At 40.3% G+C, this 26,156-nt stretch overlaps 1 protein-coding gene across 3 annotated transcripts in view; it reads right to left on the bottom strand.

Moving 5' to 3' along the window:
* Positions 1 to 25,059, bottom strand: part of TXNRD1 (thioredoxin reductase 1) — a 66,044-nt gene extending 40,985 nt beyond the window's left edge. The window contains exon 1 of one of the 3 annotated variants that reach the window (XM_051961290.1): positions 24,946 to 25,059. In XM_051961290.1, the coding sequence (XP_051817250.1) occupies positions 24,946 to 24,972 (27 nt within the window). In that variant the 5' untranslated portion in view covers positions 24,973 to 25,059. Of the gene's footprint in view, positions 1 to 22,280; positions 22,498 to 23,008; positions 23,191 to 24,945 lie in introns of those variants that run through there. The other 2 variants (XM_051961291.1, XM_051961292.1) reach the window with 2 other exon arrangements.
* Positions 25,060 to 26,156: the final 1,097 nt, after the last annotated feature.

Below are 26,156 nucleotides of genomic sequence, written 5' to 3'. Positions count from 1 at the left end.
AGTATGACTCTCTAGGCAGGGCAGAGGAAAGGGATATATAATAACAAAAAAGATGTAAAATATGAGCCAATACATTTGGGTGTGTGTGTTTTTTTTTTTTTTCAGGCCAATCAGCATTGGTGGATGGACTTTATTTATACCAAGCACTCCCCAGACCAACGGCCCCTGAACCCAAAGGTCCAAAAAGGTGAGAGAAATAACGAAAGGTTTGGCAGAGTAATGAAAGACTTTTAAATGTCTGCTGACCCCTCCAGACCATGTGAGCATGGGTAAGTCAATGAGCAATAATCTGAGCCCAGATTGCCTCATTCGTAATATAAAGACAAGAGCAAAGATTTAAGTGACATACTATAAAAGCATTAGGTAGACCTTAAAACACTAAAATGTCAGCTGTCTAATCAATCAGGTGCTGATGGTTTAAAAAGTAAAGTTGGTCTGAAAGGATTACAAAAACAGGACTCGGCTTTGAATCATAGACTTTAAACTTGAACTTACTACGTGCATGCTACTGAGTTATTCAAATAACCTCTCTAGGACTCAGTTTTCTCACCTGTAAAATTAGGAAAGTTATATTGAATTACCTCCAAGATATTTTCCTGAAACACATCTTCTTCCTCTCAATACAGAGGTGGTGGAACACAGAGATGGAATGAGACATACACAGTGAGACATAGCCTAACCATATAAATGAACATCTTTGTTACATCAGAAGACACTAATGTGGGGAATGGGGCAATTACTGGAAACTGACATTGATGTTAAAAAAAAATTCTATTAAACATTTATTTGCATTTAAAAAATGTTTAAGCTGGGTATCTGGAAATATCACAGTAGCCAGCAAAAAAAAAAAAAAAAAAAAAAAAAAAAAATGCTTTCTTCAGAGAGCCCTTTTACTTTGATAGGTTGTCAAAAGAACCATATCGCAGAGAACAGCCAAGGATGGGCAGAGGCAATACCAAATGGAAGGGCTGGGCCAGAATAAAGACAGTATTATGATTGTCACATTTTCAGAGGCTATTTTTAGGATTCACTATAAGTCTTTTATGGTGAAACAAACAAACAAAAAAAAAAGGCTGAAAAATCGACACAAAACATTTCCATTTCACCTTTCCCATAGGTTAATATTCTAGACAGAAGCTGCTGCAATCTATTTTGACAAAGGTAATTTGCAAAGTGGGTTTCTTTTGCTTCTGTGCCCATTAAGTCCTTTGTATTAGATTGAGGATGGGCAAATCCATATTTTTTGCCTATTAAGGTCTCCAGTCCTAAGGAATTACCGTTTTAATTAAATGGGGAGCTAAAAAGAAATCACTCCATTATTCTTATCCGCATTTGGCCCCATTTCACCCTCGCTGGTGAAAACGACTTTGGGGAAGTAATCTAATTTAAGAGCCTGCCCTTTCTAGAAGAATGCTGGGTAACATTGGGTCATGTAAAATTTTTCATCTGCGTCTCCTCCTTGTAAAGGAAAATGTTGTAGCATCACGAAAAACTGGATGATCTTACTGTAAAAAGCAACAAGAACAATGGGGACTGAAGTCAGAAGGTTCAAATTATGGCTCTGAGGAATTCAAGTTTCTTCCTGTGTAAAAAATAGGAAGTTGAATAGGATGATCTGTAAGATCCTTTGTAGTACTAAGTCCATAGACCTATGGAAAGAGAAAGGGCACCAGAGGGAAGATGGACAAGAAATACAGGAGGTTTAAGAACCTGGAAGAGTCAGCCCCTCCACTTACCGGCTCAGACTGAATAGTATTCCTGCTACCAGCTGGAGGGGGTGGGAGGCAGGAGTTGGGAACAGCAGGAGGGGGTTGGGGTGTGGACAGCAGCAAGGGAGCAGTTCGGGGAGGAGGGACCGCACTGAAGCAGCGCCTCTGTTCCCAGTTGGAGGGCATCGGTGGGGGTTGTTCGGGGGACAACGTGACAGCACCAGGGACCCAGTGATACCAGACACAGGAAACCCTGGAGCGCCTCAAATCAAAGGTGGGTAAGCAGAACCAATATCCAAAGGGCATTATGACTCCACCTTCAACACAAGGCACTGTGGGAGGAAAAGAAATTCAATATCGAAGACTGGAAACATGGAAAAAAGTGGGGTACAGTGGAAAAAGCTCTGCACTTTGGAGTCAGATCCCACCTCGGGCAAACAGTCCCTTTGTGATATGGGCAAATCACATCCTCTCTGGGTCTCAGTTTCAGTATCTGTAAAATAAAAGGCTAACACTGATCTGCCCTCTAAGGCCTTTTTAATGACCCAATGATCTTCCTGAAGCTCAGTTTACTCGTTTGTATAAGAGGTTTGGACTAGGTGGTCTGCTAACCCTAGCTCAAGGAACTTCTCATCACTTATCACTCACTGTGATGGCCAATAGGAATCTGAATTTAGCACAGCAAGTCAACGTGTCTGATCTTTTTTTTTTAATTATCCCCATGGGCGCGAAGGGGAAATAGTAGTTTTCAGATGCACAGCTCAGGAAAACTAAAAGACAGCCTGTGTCTGGCCAACACAGACACACCAACAAAGCTCTGTTCAGGATGTTGTACACCCTCCTCCCTCCTTCCCATTCCTGAACAAGGAAAGATTTTAAGTATGATCATAAAGTCATTTATGGACAGAAGCCCAGTCATTCTGACAAAGCAATTGTGGAAGGCTGTTATCAGGGGGAAAAACTAAAAACCACCACCCCATAGTGTGAAACCTCCCCTCAGGATGGCAATAAAACACTTCTTAGGAAAATGCCTTGTCATGCTGACTACTTCTAACTAGGAAGCCCCACAAAGTCAGGATTTAACATGGGTTCTCAAGGCTGCCAAACAGCAGCCAATTTACAACAAGGAATGGAGAACTCAAAGCTTCTTCCTTGGGAAGAGGCTTGAGGAAAATAAAAAGGGATGTAGAAAACCATAGGATCTGAGTAACGAGAAAGACAGATCAGGCAGAATATTTTTCTTTGGTTCCTCAGCACAGAGCCTGGCACATAGTAGGTGCTTAATAAAATGTTTTCTGAAGGGATGAACTAAAGGCGCCCAACCAAAGAACCAGTTTAAAAAACAACAAAACTCAGAGCTTTACTAAGTGGTACTAGGACCCAAGTACAACACTTCTAAGAACATGACCAGTGCCGATGGCAGAAGGTAGGAAGATTCCTGTGCTTGCCTGGAAATATAATACAGGGACTAGGAGATCTTGGAAAACTCCCCTCCGGCAGTTCAGGGAAGCCTACATACTCCTCTCAAAATCGCATTTTTAAATGTTTAATACACATGCAAAATAAAAACAAGATCTATAAGACTACAAAGGAAATCGATTATATTAAGGTAAGTTATCAGAAATTATTCTTATGTTCAAAGACTCCAGGTCAAGAGCTGCTATTCCTCCTACCCACCCCTTTCATTTCATCAATGAGGAAAACAGGGCCCATAGGGAGAGGGAGGGAGTGTCTGTCCAAAGCGTCAAGTGTTGCTGAAACAGATTAAAATTTAATTGAGAAATATTTAGCAAAATAAATAAAAAAGGAACATTGATAACATTAATATGTGCCTAAATCAATATCTCAGGAATCCTGAGGAGTGCCTTAATGGCACCCATCTTAAACTAGGGTTCAAGACCCCATATGGGGTCTTATCACTAAATGTGGGAGTTGTGAAATTATGGTTTATTATCAGTAAATGTTGATTTCTATAACCCATTTTATATACCTATTCATGTGTTAAATTTCTTGGGCAAAAAGGGGTCATGGGTAGAAAAGGTTCAAGAAGCTCTGGGTTAGATCTATATGAGTTTGACATCACTAGTGACTCAGGAAGTCCTGTCTACAAGGGATACACAAGGGTGGCAATCTACTAAAGCAAATAAACATTGGGAAGCTATTCTAGCTGGCACGAAAGAAATATTTGCTATACTGATTGATGACCATGTTTCATGCTCAATAACCAAGAGCTGATACATCACCTTCCTCGGAGAGAGACTCATGGAGGCTTGACAAATCAAAATTCTTCTCTATCCATGCAAATTGACCCACATCAGACCTATGTAAATCACTGCCCCAGCCCAGAGACAGCTCATCTGTTACCACTCAGTCATATTCTATTTCCAAGTCATATTCCCTTCTACCAAGTGGGAGCACACCTTCCATCACCTGAATCTGGCTAAAAAATAATCATCTCTTGGGCGTGTTCAGCAGGATAAAAAAGGAAGGATCACTGTTTAAATTAAAAAAAAAAAAAAAGCTGGTTAAACAAAGTTTGTACTTTCTTTGCGATTTGAAGTTTCTATTTTAGCTTAGAATCTTGTCGACATTATCTTTGTGATTCCTGTTCCATGATTTGAATGGTTGGATAGATTAAAGAAGTTCAAATAAATACTGACAAGAAAAAGTTATTTTTTAAAAAGTAGACACTGCATCAAAACATTATTGTTCTCTCCTTCTCTAGCTTCATTTCTTAAAATTTTCCTTTTTTTTTTTAATCCAAACTTGACAAACATCAATAAATAGGACATTTCCCCACAGAGAGATTGATTGTGAGACAATAGAGCTTGGAATTTTGTATATTTCTTATTGAAGGCAAGAACTCCAATATTTCTCTGCTGTTGTCTGTGGCCCCTTCTGAACTTCTTTCCTTTTCTGCTTCCTGTGGATTTTTGCTAAGGACTCACTGTCACTCTTTTCAAGATTCACTTTCAAATACTATTAAAATAAAAAAAAATCATTTTCATTCTTCCTCCAACAGCTGTTCCCCCATATTTCCCTACTATCATCCCCAAAAAAATATTTAGCAAAAATAAAAATGGAACATTGATAACATTAACATGTGCCTAAGTCCATATCTCAAGAATCCAGATGGGTGCCTTAATGGGACGCATCTGAAACTTAAACCCATCTTCCTTTAAGTGGGTCCAAGTTCCCCATTTAACCACCCCAATGCCCTACACACACCCAAACAACCAACTTCCCCTTTCCAGCTACATTACGTCTTCTGGTTCCCAGCAAAACTCCAATATGCAAATTTCTTGCATTTCCTCTTCACCAACTTAGTCTAATCTGGTTCTACCTTTGCCCTAAAAGAGAATTTACTCATAACAGGCAATGACTTCCTCAAGTCTTGGTCTGGTTTGAAAACTTCCAAATGTTTAATTCTCTTCCAAAAAAATTACACCATCACTTCCTCCTTTAGCCCACTGTCAAATTTCAACTTCCATCCAATCCAACTAATATCGAACACCTACTGTGTGTAAGGTACCACGCAAAGTGCTGGCCACAAAGTGGACTTCTACCCCTCTGACCCACTTCCAGATGGCAAGTTCAAATGAATTCAAGGAACATATTAAGAAAAAAATAAATAAAGGACCAAGGATACCATGATGGACAACTACCTAGTCCCAAAGTGTAGGAAGTTTATAAGAGGACAGGAATAGGTTGCTAGTAGAATGAAAAGAAACTTGAATCTAAAGTCAGAAGAGGCAGAATCCTATTGCTCCTATTATTGCCCTGTGACATTAGGAAGTGATATTTTTAATCTGTACATGTAGTGACACTGAACCACATAACTTCTACATTTCTTTTAGCTCTAAATCTATGATTCAATAAACTGACTTCTTCTTTGGGATTTCATTGTTTCTATTAGAAAGTAAACTTCCTGAGGGCATCGAGGGGGCACAGTAGAATCAAGAAGATTGCTCTTCCTTCCTAGGTACAAATCTGCCCTCAGACACTTCCTAACTGTGTGATCCTGGGTAAGGAGGAAAAGGTAAACCACTCCATTATCTTTGACAAAAAAATCCCAAATGGGGTCCCGAAGAGTCGATATGACCAAAATGAGTGAACAATGAACTAGTGGGCCTCTGAAGTCCCTTGTAACTCTAGAGTTATCCAATGACCATTCCTTGAAATGTTCTAATAGCATACCAAATGAGTCAGTCAACAAGCATTTATTGAACACTTTCTCTATACCAGGCACGGAGTCAAGTAAGTGTTGGAGATAGAAAAAAAGGCAAAAATCTGTAACCCTAACTTCTAGAGGTATAGATTTGAATGGAAAAGGCAAAGATGAAAATAACTAGGAATGTTGTTGCTGTTGTTCATTTTTAGTCGTGTCTAACTCTCCTTGATCCTCATTTGGGGTTTTCTAAGCAGGATACTGGAGTGGTTTGCCATTTCCTTCTCCAGTTCATTTTCCACATAAGGAAACTGAGGCAGACAGGGTGACATGACTTGCCCAAGGTCACACAGCTAGGAAGTATCTAAGGCCAGATTTGAACTCAGGAAGCAGATACTGGAGTAGTTGGCCATTTCTTTCTCCGGTTCACTTTATAAAGAGGAAACGACTCCAAACTAGCACTTTGTGCACCCCTCCCCTCCCTGCAGCAGCCTATGACTAAATATATACAAAATACGCAGAGATAGCAAGGGATCTTAAGAGAACGGTCGTTCTGAGGGGCAGAAATGAGGGAAGGAAGATACAGGCCCAGGAAAGAACATTAACATTAACATACAATTAACAAAATTGTATGCTCTGTACCCAGAAGGAACCTAATCTAAATCACAGGATCAAAAATTTAAGCGATGACAAATAGATCTCTTGAAGTCATCTAAGTCCAATCCCCCCAGCTGTACTAATAAGGAAACTGAGGCCCAATAAGAAGTTGACTTGCCAAAGAGTCACAAACATAGCAAATAGCAATACCTGGATTTTGACAGAGATACCCTGACTCAAAACTCAACACTATTATCATGGGAGCTAATAATAATAGTAATAATGTCATTCACATACAAACAAAATAAGTGTTTTGAAAAGAAAAAAGTTCCCATCCTTGACTATACGACCAGTCATTGACTGATAATCACCCCTAGGAAGTAGATATCTAGTCTTTTCAAAGGGTGGAGGCTCTCAGACACACACACTCACCCTGTCATCACAGAGAAACTGCATCAGTATGGCCCAATTAGTCAATCACTTCCACTTATAACTAGTCATTCATCTTTAGTAAGCAATCATTGGACAGGAAGAACTATTTGGAAATAGGAAACCTGCAACAAAGGGACAGATCTCTGCTCCTTTCTACATTATTCCCTGGGGTATCCAGCCTCAATCCTGTCCGATTTCCAAGCTGGACTAGGAGGAAGAAGACCCAGGGACTCTGGAGAAAATAACAGGTTCACCAGGTGTGGGAGAAGATAGATAACCAACTGTTTACATAAACTCTAAATAGCAGGCTGACAGCTCCTGGGTATCAGGAAGCCTCAGAAAATAGGGCGTGTAATTCAAAGGCAGCCAGGTTATTTACCAAATAAATAAGAAGTGGAAGAAGAGATTTCACACAAAGAGAAATCCAAATAAATGACATGGCTGGAGTGTATGTAGCCGGGCCACTAGAACAATGCCTAGGAATCATAACTGCCTTAACAGCAGTCCATCCATTCTTAAAAGTCACCCTCTGCTGCATGTTTATAAACTAGGTCATTTCCCCACAGGTGAGTATTCATTTCCCAACTTCCTGGATGTGTCACCTAGAATGGTGTCTGAGACCTCTACAAAGAATGACGTCCAAAGGAGAAGTCACCAAGAGCTGTGGTATTTACAGAATTTCAGCTACCTCTTGTATCTATTCCTCCTTCCTTTTCCGGGATCAGCGCTTGACATTTAAGAAAGACTTATTAAATGATTTTCTCTATTTATTGTAGAAATTATATTGGAAATGTAGAAATGTGTATTATAGAAATTCAGAATTAAAAATCAATCAACATTTGTGCCAGGCATTTGTACTAAGCTCTGGATTGAATAGGAAAGGACAAAATTCTCGATTCTCTTTTTTATCTGATTACTAATTTTTTTTTAAACCTTCAAAAGAATATACGCTCCCTGAGGGCAGGGAGTTTTTGTATCTTTAGCAACTAAAACAGTACATAGCTTAGCCTGGGTATCTGGTCAATATATGTTTGTTGACAGATTGATTTTTAGTGTTGTGGAGTCGTTTCAATCATGATGACCCCATTTCTTGGCAGAGATACTAAAGTGATTGGCCATTTCCTTCTCCGGTTTATTTTGAAGAGGAGGAAACTGATGTAAACAGGATTAAGTGACATGCCTAGGATCATACAGCTAGTAAGTGTCTCAGTTTGCCATTTTCTTCTCCAGCTCATTTTACAGATGAGGAAATTGAGGCAAATAGGGTTAAGTAACTTGACCAGGAACATACGGCTAGGAAATGTCTGGGGCCACATTTGAACTTGGGTCTTCCTGGCTCCAGGCTTGACTCACTATACACTGCACCAACAAGCTGCACAATTATATTGAAATATAAAAACTTAATATATATATATTTTTTCATATGTTCACTATATTGGACTACATACTATTTAGGGAAGGGGGTGGGGAGAAAGGAAGGGAAAATTGGAACACAGAGTTTTTCAAAGGTCAATATTGAATAAATTATCAAAATAAAATGATAATAATAATAATACGTTCACTGACTAAGAATGTTTTTACATCTAAACTTGTCACCTCCCCATTAGAACAAAAAGTTCTTTGCAAGTAAGGATTGTTTTATTCTTTGTTAGTGCATCTCCAGTGCCTTGAACATAGTATAGGACCTTAATAAATGTTGATTGATGCAACTACTTAGTCCAAAAGATAACTATGGATCCTAAAACACTATGGAATTGGTCATCAAATAAATGTGTAGGTCATCTCAACCCTCTCTTTCTTCTCTCTCTCTCTCTCTGTTTTTTGGCTAAGGCAATTAGATTTAAGTGACTTGCCCAGGGTCACACAGCTAGAGGTGTTAAGTGTCTGAGGTGAAATTTGAACTCAGGTCCTCCTGACTTCAGGACTGCCGCTCTATCCACTGCGCCACCTAGCTACCCCTTCATTCTTTGTTGTTGTTGTCCATCCTTCGTTTTTAAAAGAAACCCAAAGATACCACAGGGGTGTTGGATATAAGTGAGGGAATTCAAGAGCCACACAGTCATCAGCCTCTCTCCTCCAAGAATGGTTCTCTGGAGCGGAGATGAAAATATATAGAAGTGAAAATTTCTTTAGAAATATCTAAAACAATTAAAAAAAAAAAAAGAAAGAAAATCTTGAAGATTCTTGCTCTCTTAATGACCCACACTCTTGGCGGTATTTCCCCAAACAAAGCAGGTAATTCAACCACATGCTAGACAATTACAAGTACTAGCATGTTCTAGTCTTCCCATGGCTTCCATCCAAAGTACCAGCCCAGCAATGGTTTACCTTGTGATCTTATTTAAGACCACACCAATATTGTGATACAACATTGTGGTGGAACAGTTCTCAGTCAGCCCAGGAGAGGTGTCTGCATCTGAGCCAGAGCCAGAGGGTGAATGATCTTGGACAGAAGGAAACACCCCTAGGACAATTATGAATCTCAAAATGCAGTAGCAATAAGAAAATCTGCAGAAGCAGAGTGGAAATAGCAGCATCAGACATCAGAAGAACTTGAGTTCAAGTCCCAATGGCCACAAACTAGCTCTGTGACCTTAAACAGGTCTAAGTCTCAATTTTCTCATCTCTTAAAAAAAATGGGTTGAATCAGAAAACAAGAGCAATGGTTGGTTGACATTTATATATATATATACACTCTCAATCTATTCTCCTAAAGGGAAAATACTAGATTAAATAAGCTTTTAAAATCTCAGAACCTCTTTACACTCTTTTAAAAAATCGAGAATGCCCCCAAAAAGCCTTTGTTTATGTGGGTATCTATTGAGATTCACCACATTGGAAATAAGGCCTTAGCATTATTGTGAAAATAGATCCCATTTCAGGTTCTTGAGGATCCTGTGACCACCCTGTGTGAACCAATGAACTCGGAAATCTAAGGTCCCTTAAAGCTCAACTAATTTTTGACTCTATGACAAATTTAACCAGAAGACATCGACATTTGTCGATGAATTCAAGAGAATAACTTAATACCACCAAAAAGAGGGCTGAATTTGTTGTCAAAAGACCTAGATGCAAAATGTAGTTTCTGCAACTGACTACCAGAATGGTCTTGAATGAATCCATTCATCTCCTTGAGCCTCAATTTTGTCATCTATAAAATAGAAGAGGGAGGATTAGACCAGATTGTCTTCCAAGGTTCTTTCCAACTCTAATCTTAAAACATTTGGCCTCCCTGGGCTCAGTTTCCTCAATTGTAAAAACGGGGGAGAGCAGAAGTATAGATGAGATAGCCTCTGAGATCCTTTCCAAATTCTAAGTCTGGGAGCCTCAGTAAACGGCTCTAAAGTGCCTTACAACTTTAAACCTAGTGTCCTATCGTTATTAATTGTCATCACCTTTCTGAATTTCATATTTATTCTTCATCTGTAAAATGGGCGTGAGACACAGAACCATTTTTTTAATAGTGTGTGATCACAAGGCTTAGAGGGACTCACGTGCATAAATTTCTCTGTAAATCTTAAAAGTACTAAACGCGTCATCATTACTATTATGATTTTTATTGTAGGCTCTTAGAAATTTGAGTGACTCAAAACTTGAAGCAATGACTAGATACTATGGAAGTCTAAGCTGCTCCATATGGGCCAAGCATAATATAGAATAGAAACATGAAAGTTTGGTCAAGTAATCCAGTCCATGAAGGACATTGGTAGCTGCCTGGGGGCATGACATTATGACCCCATGATCTTGAACCATTAACTGGTAGGAGCAGAATTTGAACCCAGGACTTCCTGCCTCCAAACTCAGCACTTTACTATAACAATCTCCAGGCAAAGGACTATAGCAAGAGGGGCAAGTTTAAAACATTGCAGAATTTGTTTTAGAAGCTTTAATGATCATGTCGGTTTCTAAATCGCAAGGAAAACCAAGGTTCATTTTGTTGCCTTAAAATGTTCTCCTCCATCTATTCTCAGTAATGTTGATACAGAATGTTTCATTCCCTTTTAGGTTCTATCCAGAAAAAGTGATTATCTTCCAAAAAACATGAACTGCAATTTCAAATCAATGGTAAACCACTTAAAGGGAGGATAAAAGGTAACCCTTAAGGAGGTTATGGTCAGGTTGTATTTTCCCATAGAAATAATGTAACAAATGGTCTCTAGTCCCAGGCTAGCCCAAGGAAACCTTTTTTAACCAAAGAAATAGTTGAGCTATGTAACAAAAGTATTCTATGGGGCATTCCTGTTCCCACACCCACAGAGGCAGCAAAGTAATATTCACCCTACCTAATAATACCCTTGTTCTAAAGAACAAAATGAGATAACAAGAAACTAACTTTGAAATTGTAAACAACTCTTTAAATGGAAGTTATTGTTCCTCCGATTCCCAGCAGCCTCGCTCTCCTGTGCTAAGTTACAGGTTAGCTCCCATTAACCTAAAAGAGGGAGCTATTTAATTCTAAAAAGAATTCTCCAAAGAAAAATTCAATTTCACTGGTTAAAATTTTTCTTAAATGATGTTACACGGCTATAACTGATCTTAGGCAAAAGACCAAGAAATTCTCAATTTTAATTTTTTAATTTTTAGGCTAGCTATGGTACAAAGATAATACTGAACTCCAAATGGGAAGGTTCTATCATCAGTTCATAAGCTCAACAGACAAGTGCCAGGAAGACAAGGATGAAGTACTTCCAAGTGCTGGGAAGATAAGGATGAAAAATAAAATAATCCCTAACCTCAAGATAACCATCTTGAGATGGCTTGACATGTCATGAGAGGGGACAACATGAGCAATTCCAAGAGCATACGGAGTGCCTACTATGTGCAAATACTGTTGAATGTTGGGGAAATCCAAGATAAATGAGGCAGTCCCTGCTCTCATTATAACATAAGATCAAAGAAAGAACAATCAGTGCTAGAAGGAAAAAAAAGCAGACAATCCCCACCCTCAAGAAGCTTATACTCTATGGTAGTGAAACATATACACAAGTTACGTTTATTTCGAAAGGGAAAGAACATTAACCAAAAAGAAGAAAAAACCTTTGGGAAAATGTATGCGTCATCCAGTTCTATTCCATTCTAGGACTATCTTTCAAAAGGTCACATGAATTATAAAATAGGGTTAATGATTCATAAATAATTTGAGTTGGGAGGGATCTCGGAGGTCATGGAGTCCAATGCTCTGCTTCCTCCCCTGGTTCCCCATGCCTCTACAAGTGATAGGGTTTGGACTACTCCACCTTTTAAATGTTTAGATAAGAATTATGATTACATCTCCATTAAGTACGAGATAGAGGGAGGGGATACTTGCTAGAACAGTAATTACGTGCCTGATCCACAGCCTAGGTACTTAATAAATGATCTTCAATTGACTGAATGTGTATGAAAATGTATGAAAAAGGCCTCCATAGCTGGTGTTTTCTCTATTGGAGAAAACAATAGAAGGGTGGGAGAGAGAAGATCTGAGATTTTTAGTCTAGATATAAAGTCCCAGTGTGGAATCTCCATCCATTGGAACAGATTAGCCATTCTCTAATAAGTCTACTTTTCAAAAGAAAGATACCTGGAGGCACAAAGAGGTTAAATGATTTGGTCACAAGGTTACTAGTACCAGTTACCAGGCTTAATATGATGTTCCCAATTTTTCTACTCCTAACTATTCTTTTTTTTATTTTTTGCTGAGACAACTGGGGTTAAGTGACTTGCCCAGGGTCACACTGCCAGGAAGTGTTAAGTGTCTGAGGCCAGATTTGTATTCTATATCAATCTCAATGCATCCTCAGCCAACTTATTTTGAGTAAGAATAGTTTTGTGTCATCTTTGTATCCCCTAGCACACAAGTAAGCACTTGATAAATGCTTATAGATAAAAGCTTGTTGACTAAGCAAGTAATCACTTCATACCCACATATCCAATTTTCAACTCCTTTACATATGGGGCTTTCCATCATTAGATGATCAAGGACTGTCTTGTTTGTATATGTCTGTATTATGACTTTAGTACAGTACCTGGCATATAAGTACTTACTAGTTGACTGATAAGACAAGTAATAATAATTAGTTAACATCTATGTAGTATTTCATATGTGTAAGAAGTAATCATGATAATTAGTCCACCTCTAAATAACGCTTCATACATTCCAGCCTTTGTGTTAAGCGCTTTATAATTATTATCTAATTTGACAGTTAGAACAACTCTGGGAGGCAGGTGCTATTAACCCCATTTTACAGATGAAGAAACTAAGGCAGACAGAGGTGAAATGACTTGATCAACCCCCACAGCTACTAAGATCTGAATTCTTCAAATTTCCAAAATGGCACTCCATATCAGAAAAACTTGAGAAAGATAAGCCAACATTCCTGTATATAATATTTTCCATGGCATATATTTTCCTTGAGAATGGAGGCCAGGAATAATACTAATTTGCTCCAAATAGAGTATTTCACCTGAAGATCTCCAAGCTCCCTAGGAAATCAATTAATCCTGGCTACCTACTTATTAGCAATCTCATTTTACAGGGGGTTCTCAGGAAACCAGGTGCCTCCTCATTTAACCCAAAGCTATTGAACTAGCCAGGACCCATCCTGATTCTAAACCTAAATTCTGCCTTAGGCAGTCCACATTTTTGTTCTTGTCCACAGTAGCCCTAACTAGTGAGAATCATTTGGAGACAACCTTAAAAAGAAGGAATAACAGACTAGCGATGGAAAGAGCACTATGGAGACTGAATGTGGATCAAAGCATAGCATTTTCATCTTTTTTGTTGTTATTGTTTATTTGTTTTTTATTCTTTCTCTTTTTTTCTTTTTTGATGATTTTTCTTGTGCAGCATGAATATGGGAATGTTTAGAAGGAGTGCACATGTTTAACTTATATTGGATTGTTCTTGGGGAAGGAAGGAGGGAGAAAAATTTGGAACTCAAGGTTTTGAAGAGGTTGAAAACTATCTTTGCATGTATTTGGAAAAATAAAATTCTATTAATGGAAAAAAAAAAGAGGGAAAAATCCCTTGAAATCAAGTACACTTGAGATGATAAGATGGGGTAAATACCCACACCCTGCTCCTTGTTCCCTTAAAAAACAACAACAACAACAATTAAGAGGCTAGTTCTATCTAGCTGGCAGGACCTTCCAACATCCCGATACATAGAAGGAGTGTTGGACTTGGGATCAAAAGATGAAGATATAAATCCCACTTCAGATAGAAGCAGGGAGCTCTCAAGTTGTGAAACCTTTCCTGGATTCAGTTCCCTTATCAATAAAATGGAAATTAACAATGACAGTACTTTATAACTTATGAGGAAAGCATTTGGGAAACCTAAAAGTGCAATGGAAGTAATATTAAAGGCATATACAAACTGCCTTCACCCAGCTGGGGACATTGCTTTGATCTTCCCCTTACTATCCCAGAGGAGGTGAGAGTTTCTCCTCAAACTTAAGCCTATAGTTTCACTGTCCTCAGCACTGCTTCCAATCCTTAGCCTTCTCTGAGACTCACTTCAGGGACCACCTTCTCCCCAAAGTCTTCTCCATTATCCCCTCCCCAGGTTTCAGAACTCCTATAGTTTGCTTATCTGTGCTGTAGCCTCCCCCTGCAGAAGGTTTAGGATAGGGATTGTTCGTCATTTCATCCAAAGTATAGTGGTAAGCAAATGGTGGGGAAAAAAATCAATCAATAAACATTTATTAAGCACCTACTGGATGACAAAACACTGTGCCAAGTAAGCACTAAGTGGCAAACACAGAAGATCACAGGATTCTAGCTTCAGAGTCTCAAGGAATCCTAGAAGTAAGTCATCTAGCACAAATAGATAACGAACCAGACTCAGAATGGGCCTAAGGATACACAGATACTAAGCAGGGAAGAAATGACATTCACAAACCCCAATCACCTATTTAAAGTTTGAAAGGTCCTTTTTTGGTTATTGTTCATTCTTTTTTTTTTTTTTCAGTTATATCTGACTCTTCATGATGCCTTCGGGGTTTTCTTGGCAAAGATACTAGAATGGTTTTCTTCTCCAGCTCATTTTATAGATGAGGAAACTGAGGCAAACAGAGTTAAGTGACTTGCTCAGAGTTACAGTTAGTAGGTGTCTGAGGCCAGATTTGAACTCACAAAAAGGAATCCTCCTGATGCCAGGCCTGGGTATTCTATCCACTTGGGTGCCACTTAGCTGCCCTCAAAAGGACCCTTAACTACAACATCACAGGTAGCAAACGCTAGGGATACAAAGAAAAAAAAAAGGAAGTTAATCCCTGTCCTCAAGGAGCTTCCTCTCTAAGGAAGCTAAAAAGGGAGAGAGTAGAAATGTCTGCAGAGGTCAACCGTTTAGGAGCCATGGTGTTTCTGGAGTCAAAACCATCTACTCTGATGGGGGAAAGGGGAATAGAGAGGCAGAGACAGAGAAACAGAGACAGAGAGAGAAAAAAGAGGAGACAGAGAAACAGATGATGGAAACAGAGAGAGAAAAAAGAGAGGCAACAGAGATAGAGAAACAGAGAGACAGAGAGAGACAGAGAAAGATAGAGACAGAGAGGCAGCGAAAAACAGAGATGGGGGCGAGGGAGGAAGGAGAAAGAGAGGGGGGAGAGACAGATCTCCCCAGTTAAAGCCTATATGCCCATCACCATTGATGTGTTGTTTCACCCTCTTAAATGAATAAACTGTACTTTGCTCACCTCTCTGTTTGTCTCCTAAGCTGGTTTATTTGGCAACAGCTAATTAAGGACTCTGGAAATTCTCACAACCCAGGTTTGGAAAATATTTTCCATAGAGTTTCTCATTTGATCTTTACAAACATCACCCCGTTTTAGAGATGGGAAAAGTGATGCTAAGAGAACAGACTTGCTAAAGGTCAGAAGCTAGTTAAGTTTCTGAGGCAGCATTCAAACTTGGGTCTTCCTGACTCCAGGTTCAGAACTTGGTGTCATGATCTGAACTCGGGTTCTATGACTTTGCGAGTTTGGGAGGTGTTTTTTGCTGTACCACACTCCAGACTCCAAATTCAGAGATCCTTCCACTGCACCATGGGACTTCATCTACCCCCAGTAGACAGAAGGTATCTAAAGGACCCTATGAGTCAGGACTCAATAAAAAGCAGGAAATGGAGCTGCCCTCCCCCTCCCTTTTTATTAACCTGCCACTTGGAATCCACAGAGAAGCCAGATTAATTCAGTGTCAGGTTTACTAATGGACCACGTGACTTTGATCATTTCAAGTATGGATTGCCATTCCTGAGAATCTTGTAATCTCTCTCGGGCTCCATCGCCCCATCCATAAACGCCTACTGCCACATTTTTTACCTCAAGATCAACAGGCATCTTGTCTTAATTGACAAAGAGGGGGGAAAAAAAAGCAACAAAAGGGCTTTCTTCCAATATGAGATGAAAAGATCAAAAATTCATTTTAAAATAAGAACAGGAAGCTATTTTGTAATCTGGTGCCCTCAACTATTGCACAGTAATGAGGGAGGCTGAGGAATTCAATGAGGAGGGCAGGATTGGCAAAGAGCGAACCCGAGTTCAATCCCTTCCTCTGCCAAGTACCGGCTGTGAGACCTTGGCAAAGTCCTTCCTTCTATCTAAAAGAGTCTCAGTTGTCTCCTCCGTAAAGTGAAGAGATTAGATTGGATGACCCAGGGCATTATGTGCACATAGTGCACCACAATGCGGTTGGGGGGGAGCGGGGGGAGGGAGGGAGAGGAGGAGAGGGGAGAGGAAATAAAAGGGAAAAAAAAGAATCAATCATCCAATAAGCATTTGAGGAAGGTGGGGTGTAATGTAGATGGATAAATACAATATAATACAGGGAACAGAAGGAGGTGAAGCTCAAACTAAAGCCTGGAGAATCCCAGATTTGGGAACATGCTAATTAAGTTGGAGGATGCTCAGGAGCTAGAAGAGAACATGCAGGTGGAGTGAGTGGTTCACACCTGTCTCTTTTTTAAATCTTTTCTGGCTTTTGCCACAGTGTCTTAATTCAATGTGGAAACATCATCACACAAAGAGATAGAAAGGGACTTGTCTCGATGGGTTTCTATATCCAAGTGCCCAGCAGAGATGAAAGGCCCAATAATTGGCAGGGGAGTGAATTGGGGTGAACAAGGAGAAAATTTTCCTCAACAGGGCAGGAAAGTCTTTGGATCAACATGTAAAGATAAGCCTGATCCTGCCTTTTTTTATTTCCTCATACACTTAGCCCCATGCATGGAACATTTCTCTTGTTGTTCATCTGTTTCTGTGATCCCATCTGGGGTTTTCTTGGCAGATACTTGAGTGGTTTGCCAGTATCCTTCTCTAATTCATTTGATAGATGAGGCAACTGAGGCAAACCAGTTAAGTATCTTGTCCAGGGTCACACAGCTAGGTCAGATTTGAACTCACAAAGATGAGGCTTCCCGATTCCTGCTGATGAAAACACTGCACCATCTAGTTGTCCTGGGGCAAATTGCAATCTCACATTAAGAAATATTTCTGCTAGCTGGACGGTGCAGTGCATAGAGCACCACCTGAAGTTAGGAGGACCCGAGTTCAAATCTAGCCTCAGACACTTAAGATTAGCTGTGTTACTCTGGGCAAGTTACTTAACCCTAATTGCTTTGCACACACAAAAAAGAAGAAGAAAAAAATTTTTAAAAATATTTCCTACCCACTGGAGCTGTCCAAAATCAAGAAAGGTGGCCTGGGAATGACCTATCCATTATGAGAACTATCCAACACAGGTTCTAGGTGATTTGTTGAGATGAATCCTGTCCAGGCAAAGAAGGTCCCTTTCAATTTCAACACTAATCACACAGTTAAAAAAAAAAAAAAAAAAAAAGGGGGGGGGGGGGAGAAGGAATCAAACAAACAACAATTTGGAATCCCAGGACTATGGAATCCAAACCCCTCCTTTGAGAAGCTGTATTCAAATAGCTGTTTTGCAAATTAGATCCAGTTTCCTCACCTATAAAATGAAATAGTTGGCCTGAGTCATCTCTAAATCATCTTCCAAATAAATGAATGAATGAATAAATCAATGTATGAGTAAATTGAATAAAATAAAACTCCTTCCAGCTTTAAAACTTGTGGTCTGACAATTCTCCCCCTTGAGACCTTAAGTCTTTCCATTATACTCCAGCCAATCTACTTGATAGTCTACTTTATATCACATAATCTCTTAAGAAAGGCACTGTGATATGCTTTCAGAACCAAGAAGTCTTGTGTTCTATAGTCTTGCCTTTGATACCTGCTGCCCATGAAACCCTGAGCAAGTCACTTCACTTGTAAGCTGCCCCCTGGCAACTCATAGAATTAAATTATACAAAAGGTATCACCAATTTATAGTCGTTTAAAAAAAAAAGAGTTCCTTCTACCAAGGAAATCACAGTGGTGTTCAGTGGCTATCCTTTTTCCTATCCTACTTCTTAAAGCCCACTTTTCCTCAAAAAAACTTTCTAAGCCACCACTCATTTTCTAAGTATGGCCAAAAAGTATCCTGAAGAGCTAGAAGCCTTTAAGGATCCACTCACAACTCCTCTGTAAAGCCAAATTGGCCCAGTGGGTCCAAAGGCATGGGACCAGGAAGACCTGAATTTAATTCTAACTTCAGACACAGTGCGACTCTAGACAAGTCACTTAACCTTGTTTGCCTCATCTGTAAATTGGACAGGGGAAAGAAATGGCAAATGACTACAGCTTACCTGCCAAGAAAATGCCAAATGGAGTCACGAATGAACAAAAGATTCCTTCCAGCTCTAGAATATTCTATTTCACTGTAGGCAAGTCCTTTTAACTCTCTAGTCCTGAGTTTACTCATCTGTTAAATGAGTGGGTTGATGAAAAAGCCCCTAAGGACAACAAAACCAATTCTCTTAATCTCAATCTTACTTCTCCTTTGATTTTTTTTTTTTTTTGGAGGGGGAGGGATTCACTTTTGATTTTAAAATTAGCAACTCTAATTTATTCTTTTTATCTGAAGAAAACAGAAGCAAAAACTATACCTAGTTGGGATGGGAGAACCTTTTCACTGAGGTTTAATGAATTAGTGGGAGAGTCAGGCTTCCTATGTGCCTAGCACTGTGCCTAGCACAAGTCATCCTAAAAATATCACTGAATTGCAGGCATAGGACTGTGGGCTACATTCCTGCTACGCTGCCTTGATAGTAATTTATTGCTGGTGTGGTTTAGGACCCCATCACTTCATTTGTGTCTCAGCCTTCCAGATCTGCCCAAGGTGGGCACTGGAGCAGGTGACCTAGGTCCAAGTCCTTCTTCCAGATTTTAATTCTATGATCTGAGATCCCAGGTGGTTTAAATGGCACAAATAACCCTGGTTCCCACGCTCTTAAGTCAGTGTGACTTCTCATTGATGCTCTGAATCAAACAGATGAGTGGAATTCTAGGCAGATCAAAAGCATGTATTGACTTCATACACAAACATTTATGATCGAGCTGGGGATTATTATTCTATTAATCAGAGCACTGAAAATTTCACAGGAGAAAAAAGTGAGATCCACAAGTCACAAGCCTTCTGGGCACTATCCACTATCTGATGTAGCCTCAAAAGGGAAGGAAATATCCAGTGTTTGTGATACAAGCTCCTACGGTTGAAATAAAAAGGGTTAAAAAGACAAAGGGTTTAGTTAAAGCTGGAAGGACGCAGAGAAATCAGCTAGTTCTTTTAGAGCTTCTTATTTTACAAGATCAGGAAAGTAAAGTTCATTGTTATTCATTCTTCATTTAGGAAAAGGACCCATATAAGTTAAAAAACTGCCCAGGGTCACACACAGAGTGACACAGGTGGAATTCATGCGCCAAACCAGCTATTTCCACTGTACTACATACTTCTTGTCTTTCACAACAGTTACACAAGTAACAGTGTTAAAAGAGAATACACATTTTAAATAGGTAGAGGGGGTATTCTGTGAGGTTCAGGGAAGAAAGATCATGATGTCCAACAATTTCAACCAATAAGGAGCCATTATACAGGAAGGCAACAAGCATTTATGATGCCCTTACAATGCACCAGGTACTATACTGAGCAACAGGGACACAAAGAGAGGTCTCACTTACTGAATGCTAAATACATAATATTATACAAGTACAGTAAGCAGACCCTGCCCTCGGGCAATTATATTCTCCTGGAATGTAAACTCAGCTCATCAGTTCATAGACAAAACCATGAAGGGACCTCAGAGATCATCTGGTCCAACTCTCATTTTACAAATGAGGTAACTGAGGCACAAAGGAAATAACTTGTAAAGGAGGTCATATGCTCATAAACTTAGACAGAAATAACTTGTTAAAAAAGGAAGTAGCTTATAAAATGGCTCATATGCTCATAGGACCTAGGTATCTAGAACCTAGATAGAAGGAAGTAACAGAAAAGGGCTCATATGCTCATAGAATTAGAAGGAAATAACAGAAAGGGGCTCATATGCTCACAGACTTAGATAAAAGGAAGTAAGTGAGAGGGGCTCATATGCTTATAGATCTAGATAGAGGGAAGTAACTTAGAAAGGGGCTCTCATACTGGGACAACTAGGTGGCTCAGTGGGATAGAGCACCAGCCCTGAAGTCAGGAGGACCCGAGTTCAAATCTGTTCTCAGACACTTAACACTTCCTAGCTGTGTGACAGCAGGCTCATAGATTTAGATAGAAGGAAGTAACTAAAAAGGAGCTCATATATTTAGAAGGAAATAACTTATAAAGGGGCTCATGTTCATACACTTAAGACAAAAGGAAATAACTTATAAAAAGGGTCATATGCTCATAGACAAAGCACGAAGGGACCTCAGAGACCATTATGTTCAAGACCTTCATTTTACAGATGAGGCTCCAAGAGGAATTTGAATCCAAATCCTCTATTATATCATGCTTCCTTCCTTTTAATCCCATGTTATACTTGTGATTTTGGGGATTAATAAAACCTTTTTAGCTTATTTTAGCTTATTAGCTCATTTAGCTTAGGTATTATTAACCTGAAGTGTATGAGCAGGCAGAGACAGACAGAGAGACAGAGAGAGGAGAGGACAGACAAATGGGAAGAGACCTAGACACTCAGATAGACAATGATTAGTTTTCATTTGTAATTCTATGCATTTATTTTATGTATTTTTTTAAAAATCATTTTTCTGAGAAGGGGTCCATGCCAATAAACAACAAAAGGTTAAAAAAACCGAAACACTTCTGATTGGGTCCAATCTTCTCACTTTTCTGATTTTATAGGCAGTTGAGCTGAGACCCAGAAAACTTGAATAGCTTGTATTAAGTCATAGATAGTAATTTATTGAAGGGGTATTCTGAACATGGCCCCCTATCTCTGAAACCAGGATTTTTCCAGATGCCTTAACTCTTTCCTCACTCACCTACCCCCGTGTCTTAATTCAAGTCACATTTCTTTGCTGTGTCTCTTTAAAAAAAAAAAAAAAAGTATGAGTCTCTTTTAGTTCCCCCTCCCCTTTTTTTCTAAACCCAGAGAGGTCTTAAGCTGCAAAATGCCTGTACCTGGCAGCTGAGAGGTTTAACCTGAGTGTTCACACACTTAAACAAAGAGATCAGCCCCACCGGAAGAGGGGCCAGTCTGGCCACGTGAAATTTTAGTAGTTAAAGCTACCTACTAGGAATATAGGGTTGCTTCTTCCCTTACAAAACTGGTTTCTCTTAAAAGCGGCTCTGCCTGGGAGAAGTCCAGGTTAGAACCTTCAAGATTTAGTCAAAGATCAGGAGCCCCGAGTGAGAAGACTTAAATACTGGGATCAAATCTGTCTCCCCTTTCCCCACCCCACCTCTGAGCAGTAGGAAATGAGCAGTCATATCCTGGGGAAATCTAAACCTTAGAAAAGGCTGGGTTAAAAACTCCCTAAAAACTGGACGCTGCAAGGGATCCAAAAAGAATGAGTTTAATTCTTTTTTTTTAATTTTAAAGCTTTTTATTTTCAAAACATAAGCATAGATAGTTTTCAACATTTACCCTTACAAAACCTTGTGTTCCTTTTTTTTCCCCTCCCTTCCTTCTCCCCAACCCCTCCCTTAGGCAGCAAGTAATCCAATACAGGTAAAACATGTGCAATGTTTCCATACATACTTCCACAATTATCACGCTGCACGAGAACAATCAGCTCAAAAAGGAACAAAATGAGAGCAAAATGCGAGCAAACAACAAAAGTGAAAATACTATGTTGTGATCCACACTCAGTCCCCACGATCCTCGATCTGGGTGCAGAGTTTAATTCTTTAAATGCAGAAATGGGGGAGGGGTGCCGAGTCCTGGCCAGATGAGGCGGGAAAAGACTTTAGGCTAATCTTCCTCCCAGATTTCCTCTTCTTCCTCCCCTTCCCTCACCAGGTGCACCAGCATCCCCATACAAGCATCTCTTTCCCAGGCCTGACTCACCTCTCTTTCTGTTAGCAGAGGGATTGTTATCTGCTAAAACCCCACGTAGTTATTTCTTCCTTTTCGGCTACCACCATCTCCCTCCCGACAGGCTCCGGGCTACCGAGGGGCCTGATGGGAAACTGATTTCTTCAAAGAGCTTTGCACTTTTCCCCCAACACCCGGTTCAGTGCGGCTAATCCCTCCCCCATCCAACCCAGGGCCTTGAGGCAAATATTTTTAACAATTAAAAAAAAAAAGAAAGAAAGAAAACTAAGGATTGTTATCCTTAGTTTTTAACAGATTGGTTACAGACCACTGAGGATATGATTGTGTAAATGAATTCATGTTTCCCGATTGTTTTTATTACTTTCTTTCTATTACCCCTATCCCCATAATCCTTGATCCAAAGTAACATTGGCTGAATTAAACTGGAAGTTAACATATTTAAGTAGCAAAATGATTACAGTATTTAGCAGGAAGGCAATTGGGGGGGAAAGGGGGGGAGAAGTAAAGCTTTTTTTTTTTTTTTAAATGAAAAACTTCTTACAACACCATTTCAAAAGAAGGAAGCCCAGCAACCCAATCAACAGAATTTTAAGGCACCTATTTCTGGCTCCAAGCATCAAGGGCACCTGCTTCGGTTCCAGAATGAAATTAATTCAAGTCTGATCCAGGCACAATTGACAAAGCGGGCAAGGCCGGGTTGCTGGGTTTAGGTTGCCCAAGAACCGTCCCCGATACTCTACCTTTAGTTGCTCATAGCCTGCTAGGGGTTCCAGGTCAGCTAGCCCGGAGGGCCGTTTCTGGATGAGATTAAACCCAGCTCCGTAGGGATCTGGTGTGCTAGTCTAGCACACAAAGTTAGAGAGCCCAAAGTCCGTGGCTCCTTCCTTTAAGAACAAGAGCCCGGGAATGCCAGTCATCAGGGGGAGGGACTTCCCCAGAGAGTGACCTTCTGTAATTTAACCCTAGGATTTAAAACACAACGTTGCCCTGAGCTATAGAGTACCGGTGACTCAGGCTTCAAGTAAGCAAAAATTTCAACCTTTGTGCCAAAAGTTGGCTAACTCTTCCCCCTAATAAAACCTTCAAAAGCAGACCAGGATTTCTCAGTATGAGAATGGACCCAGTTAAACATTAAGTTAAGTGTCAAAAGGCAACAGAGAGGCCAAAGTTTTGACCATGGACTGAAACCATCCAAAGTTTTAATAAGGGAAGAAATGAACTTTCCTTTCTAGGTTCCATCCCATCCAGCAAACACAATTCAAGAAAGTCTAGAATAAAAAAACTTGAAGATCCTCTATGATAGTTTTCCTGAAATAGCCTAGGGGTCATCCTTTGGATTTTATAGCAAAAAAAGAAATCTGATTATATGAATGGGTGATGTTCTTTTGAAAGGTCAAACCCTAAGTAGGGTAAAGAATATCTTATAACTTCAGGGCACTTCCATCTCAAGAACTTATTAGTATTATTAATAGTATTTATACAGTGATTAAACACTTTCCTTACAAGCAGCATGAACCCCATTCTACAGATGAGAAAGCTGAGGCTGATCGGTAAGCAATTGTCCTAAGTGCCCAGAAATGGAAGGTCCGGAATTTAGAGCTGGAAGGTCATCTAATCCAATCCCCCTCCTTTTACAGATGTGGAAACTGAGGCTGAGGGCAGTGGGCAAGGGACAGAACTAGGATTAGAACCCATAACCTCCAGTTCCAGACTCAGTACTCTTTATCCTTTACCATTCTGCCTCCTTTCAGATGAGAATGAAAATACAAAACAACTCTTTCATAAATAGAGAGAAGCCCAAAGTTATCTGTTCAAATCCTCTCACCACACTGCCACTTCGAGCAGCAACTAATAAGCCTATTTCACAGATGGGTAAACTCCACCACTGTGATTCAAAGCAAATGACAAATCACTCCAAGGAAAACCTTAATATCAAGGTTGCCAAACTCTTAAGCTAGTCAGTGAAGACTAGGATCTGTCTTTAGTAGGCTTAACAATATGAGATGATTTTATATAAAGTTCAAAAACCCCTTAACGCTCGATCTCACCACCACCCCCCACTCCCACAATGATCCCAGGAAGGAGATGATGACATTCTCCCCGCTTTCCAAACACGAAGCCCGGAGTCACACAGCGCCAATTTTCAAAACCCAGGATTCCAAGATCAGCCCTCAGTCCACTACGCCGTCGGTTTCCAGCCCGGGTTTTACAGCCGGGGGGAAAGGGGCAGACTCCCACCTCAGAAACTCTCCCCAGAGAAGGACGCGGCCACAGTCAGATTGTTCCATCCAACATCCTCCAGCCCGGTGCCATATGGCGCATCCTTCCCTCCTACCTCTTCCCAACTCCCAACTTTCCTTTCTCCTCCCCACCCTAACACTTGATTGCTGCTTCTAAGATCCCTTGATTCCTAATCCCCATAGAGATGGGCCCGAACAGCGACCAGCAACCTCCCTGCATTAACCGCATCCCAACCCTTCCTGGACTGGCCAGCCCGGGTCCCCTCCCCTCCCGGGTAACCCAGCAAAGGCTCGAACCAGTCTGAAGCAGCCCCTGCAAGTGCCGGCTGAGTTGGAAGGAGAGAAGGGCAGATCCGGAGCCAGAACGAGGCTTGGAGCGAGCGGGGAGGGGGGAGAGGGAGAGAAAAAGAGGTGGGGGGGGCTGGGGTCTCACTCACGTCGTGGGGATCGGCCCGTCTCTTCATGTTGGGCTTCCTCTCTCCCTAGCTCTGTCTGACAACAGTTTCCCCGTGTTACTTTAAGCCACCAGAAGCCACTCCCTCCTTTTCTCTACGAAAGGTGGGCAGGGAGCCAGAGTCAGAATGACAAAGCAAAAAATTTAGCTTTCTCATATACAAAGCAGGCTGCTTAGCTTAGCAAACTGGAATCTCGTTAGGTGGCTGCAAAGTGGAGAAATCGGCACCCCGCGGTGCCCCCCGTGGCACCTGCCTCCCACCCACCCAACGTCCTCATCCCCAGAATAGGAGAGAGGAAAGAACTGGACCTAGAACCTGGAAAAAGGCACCAATCAGGGGTTTTCAAAATCAGAGCTAGATCATGCCCTTAGGCAGGTTCCCAGGTAATTCCCCTACTTCTAACCTGTCTTTTTAGGTAATTTAGGGGTTCTCCCTGAAGGGAAGGAGTGGGGAATGGAGGAAGAGCTGGAAAGAGGAATATAAACTGCCTACCTCTTCCCAACTTCCAACTTTCCTTTCTCCTCCTACCCTAACACTTAATTGCTACTTCTGAGATCCCTTGATTCCTAATTCTGACTGCAGGAGGAGGGTGGGAATCCATCCCAAGATCATTTTTTTTGGGGGGGGGAAGGGAAAGAGGAGAGAGAAAAAGACAGACTGAGACAGAGAAAGAAAAAGAAATAAAAACCAGGAACATGAGCCAGAGGGCAGGGGAGCTTACTATTCCCCGGAGGTGCCCAGCCTGGACTTGACAAGTAGATTGTAACCCCGAGGATAAAGGAGCAGGAGTCATTTAAATTTGTCTAGCAAGGTTAAATACCTATCACAAGGGACAAGGATCTAAAACCTCAGAATAAAAGAAAAAAAAATTACTAAGTGTTCCAAAGGACTATGGAGGGGCTCTGGGTAAACTCCAGGAAGTTTCAGAAATAACTGTTCACTATCTTATGATCCTTTGATTTCACATATATAATCAGAGAGTGTATTGTTTGCCTTCTTGAAGGGTCGTAGAAAAGCAGGAAGGAGAGAATTTGGAACTCAGAAGTTTTAAAAATTAATGATAATTTTTTTAAAAGAATATACATGTGTATCCAGAAGAAGAAAAAAAAAAAAAACATTTGTAAAATGAATGTTAAAATGTTTTGGAATGTAACTGGGAAATATTTAACAAAATAAATTAAAAATATATTTTT

The sequence above is a fragment of the Antechinus flavipes genome, chromosome 5 (assembly GCF_016432865.1).
Source record: "Antechinus flavipes isolate AdamAnt ecotype Samford, QLD, Australia chromosome 5, AdamAnt_v2, whole genome shotgun sequence".
NCBI lineage: Eukaryota > Metazoa > Chordata > Mammalia > Dasyuromorphia > Dasyuridae > Antechinus > Antechinus flavipes.
Note: the sequence above shows the minus strand (reverse complement) of the source record. Positions and strands in the feature narration are given on the sequence as shown.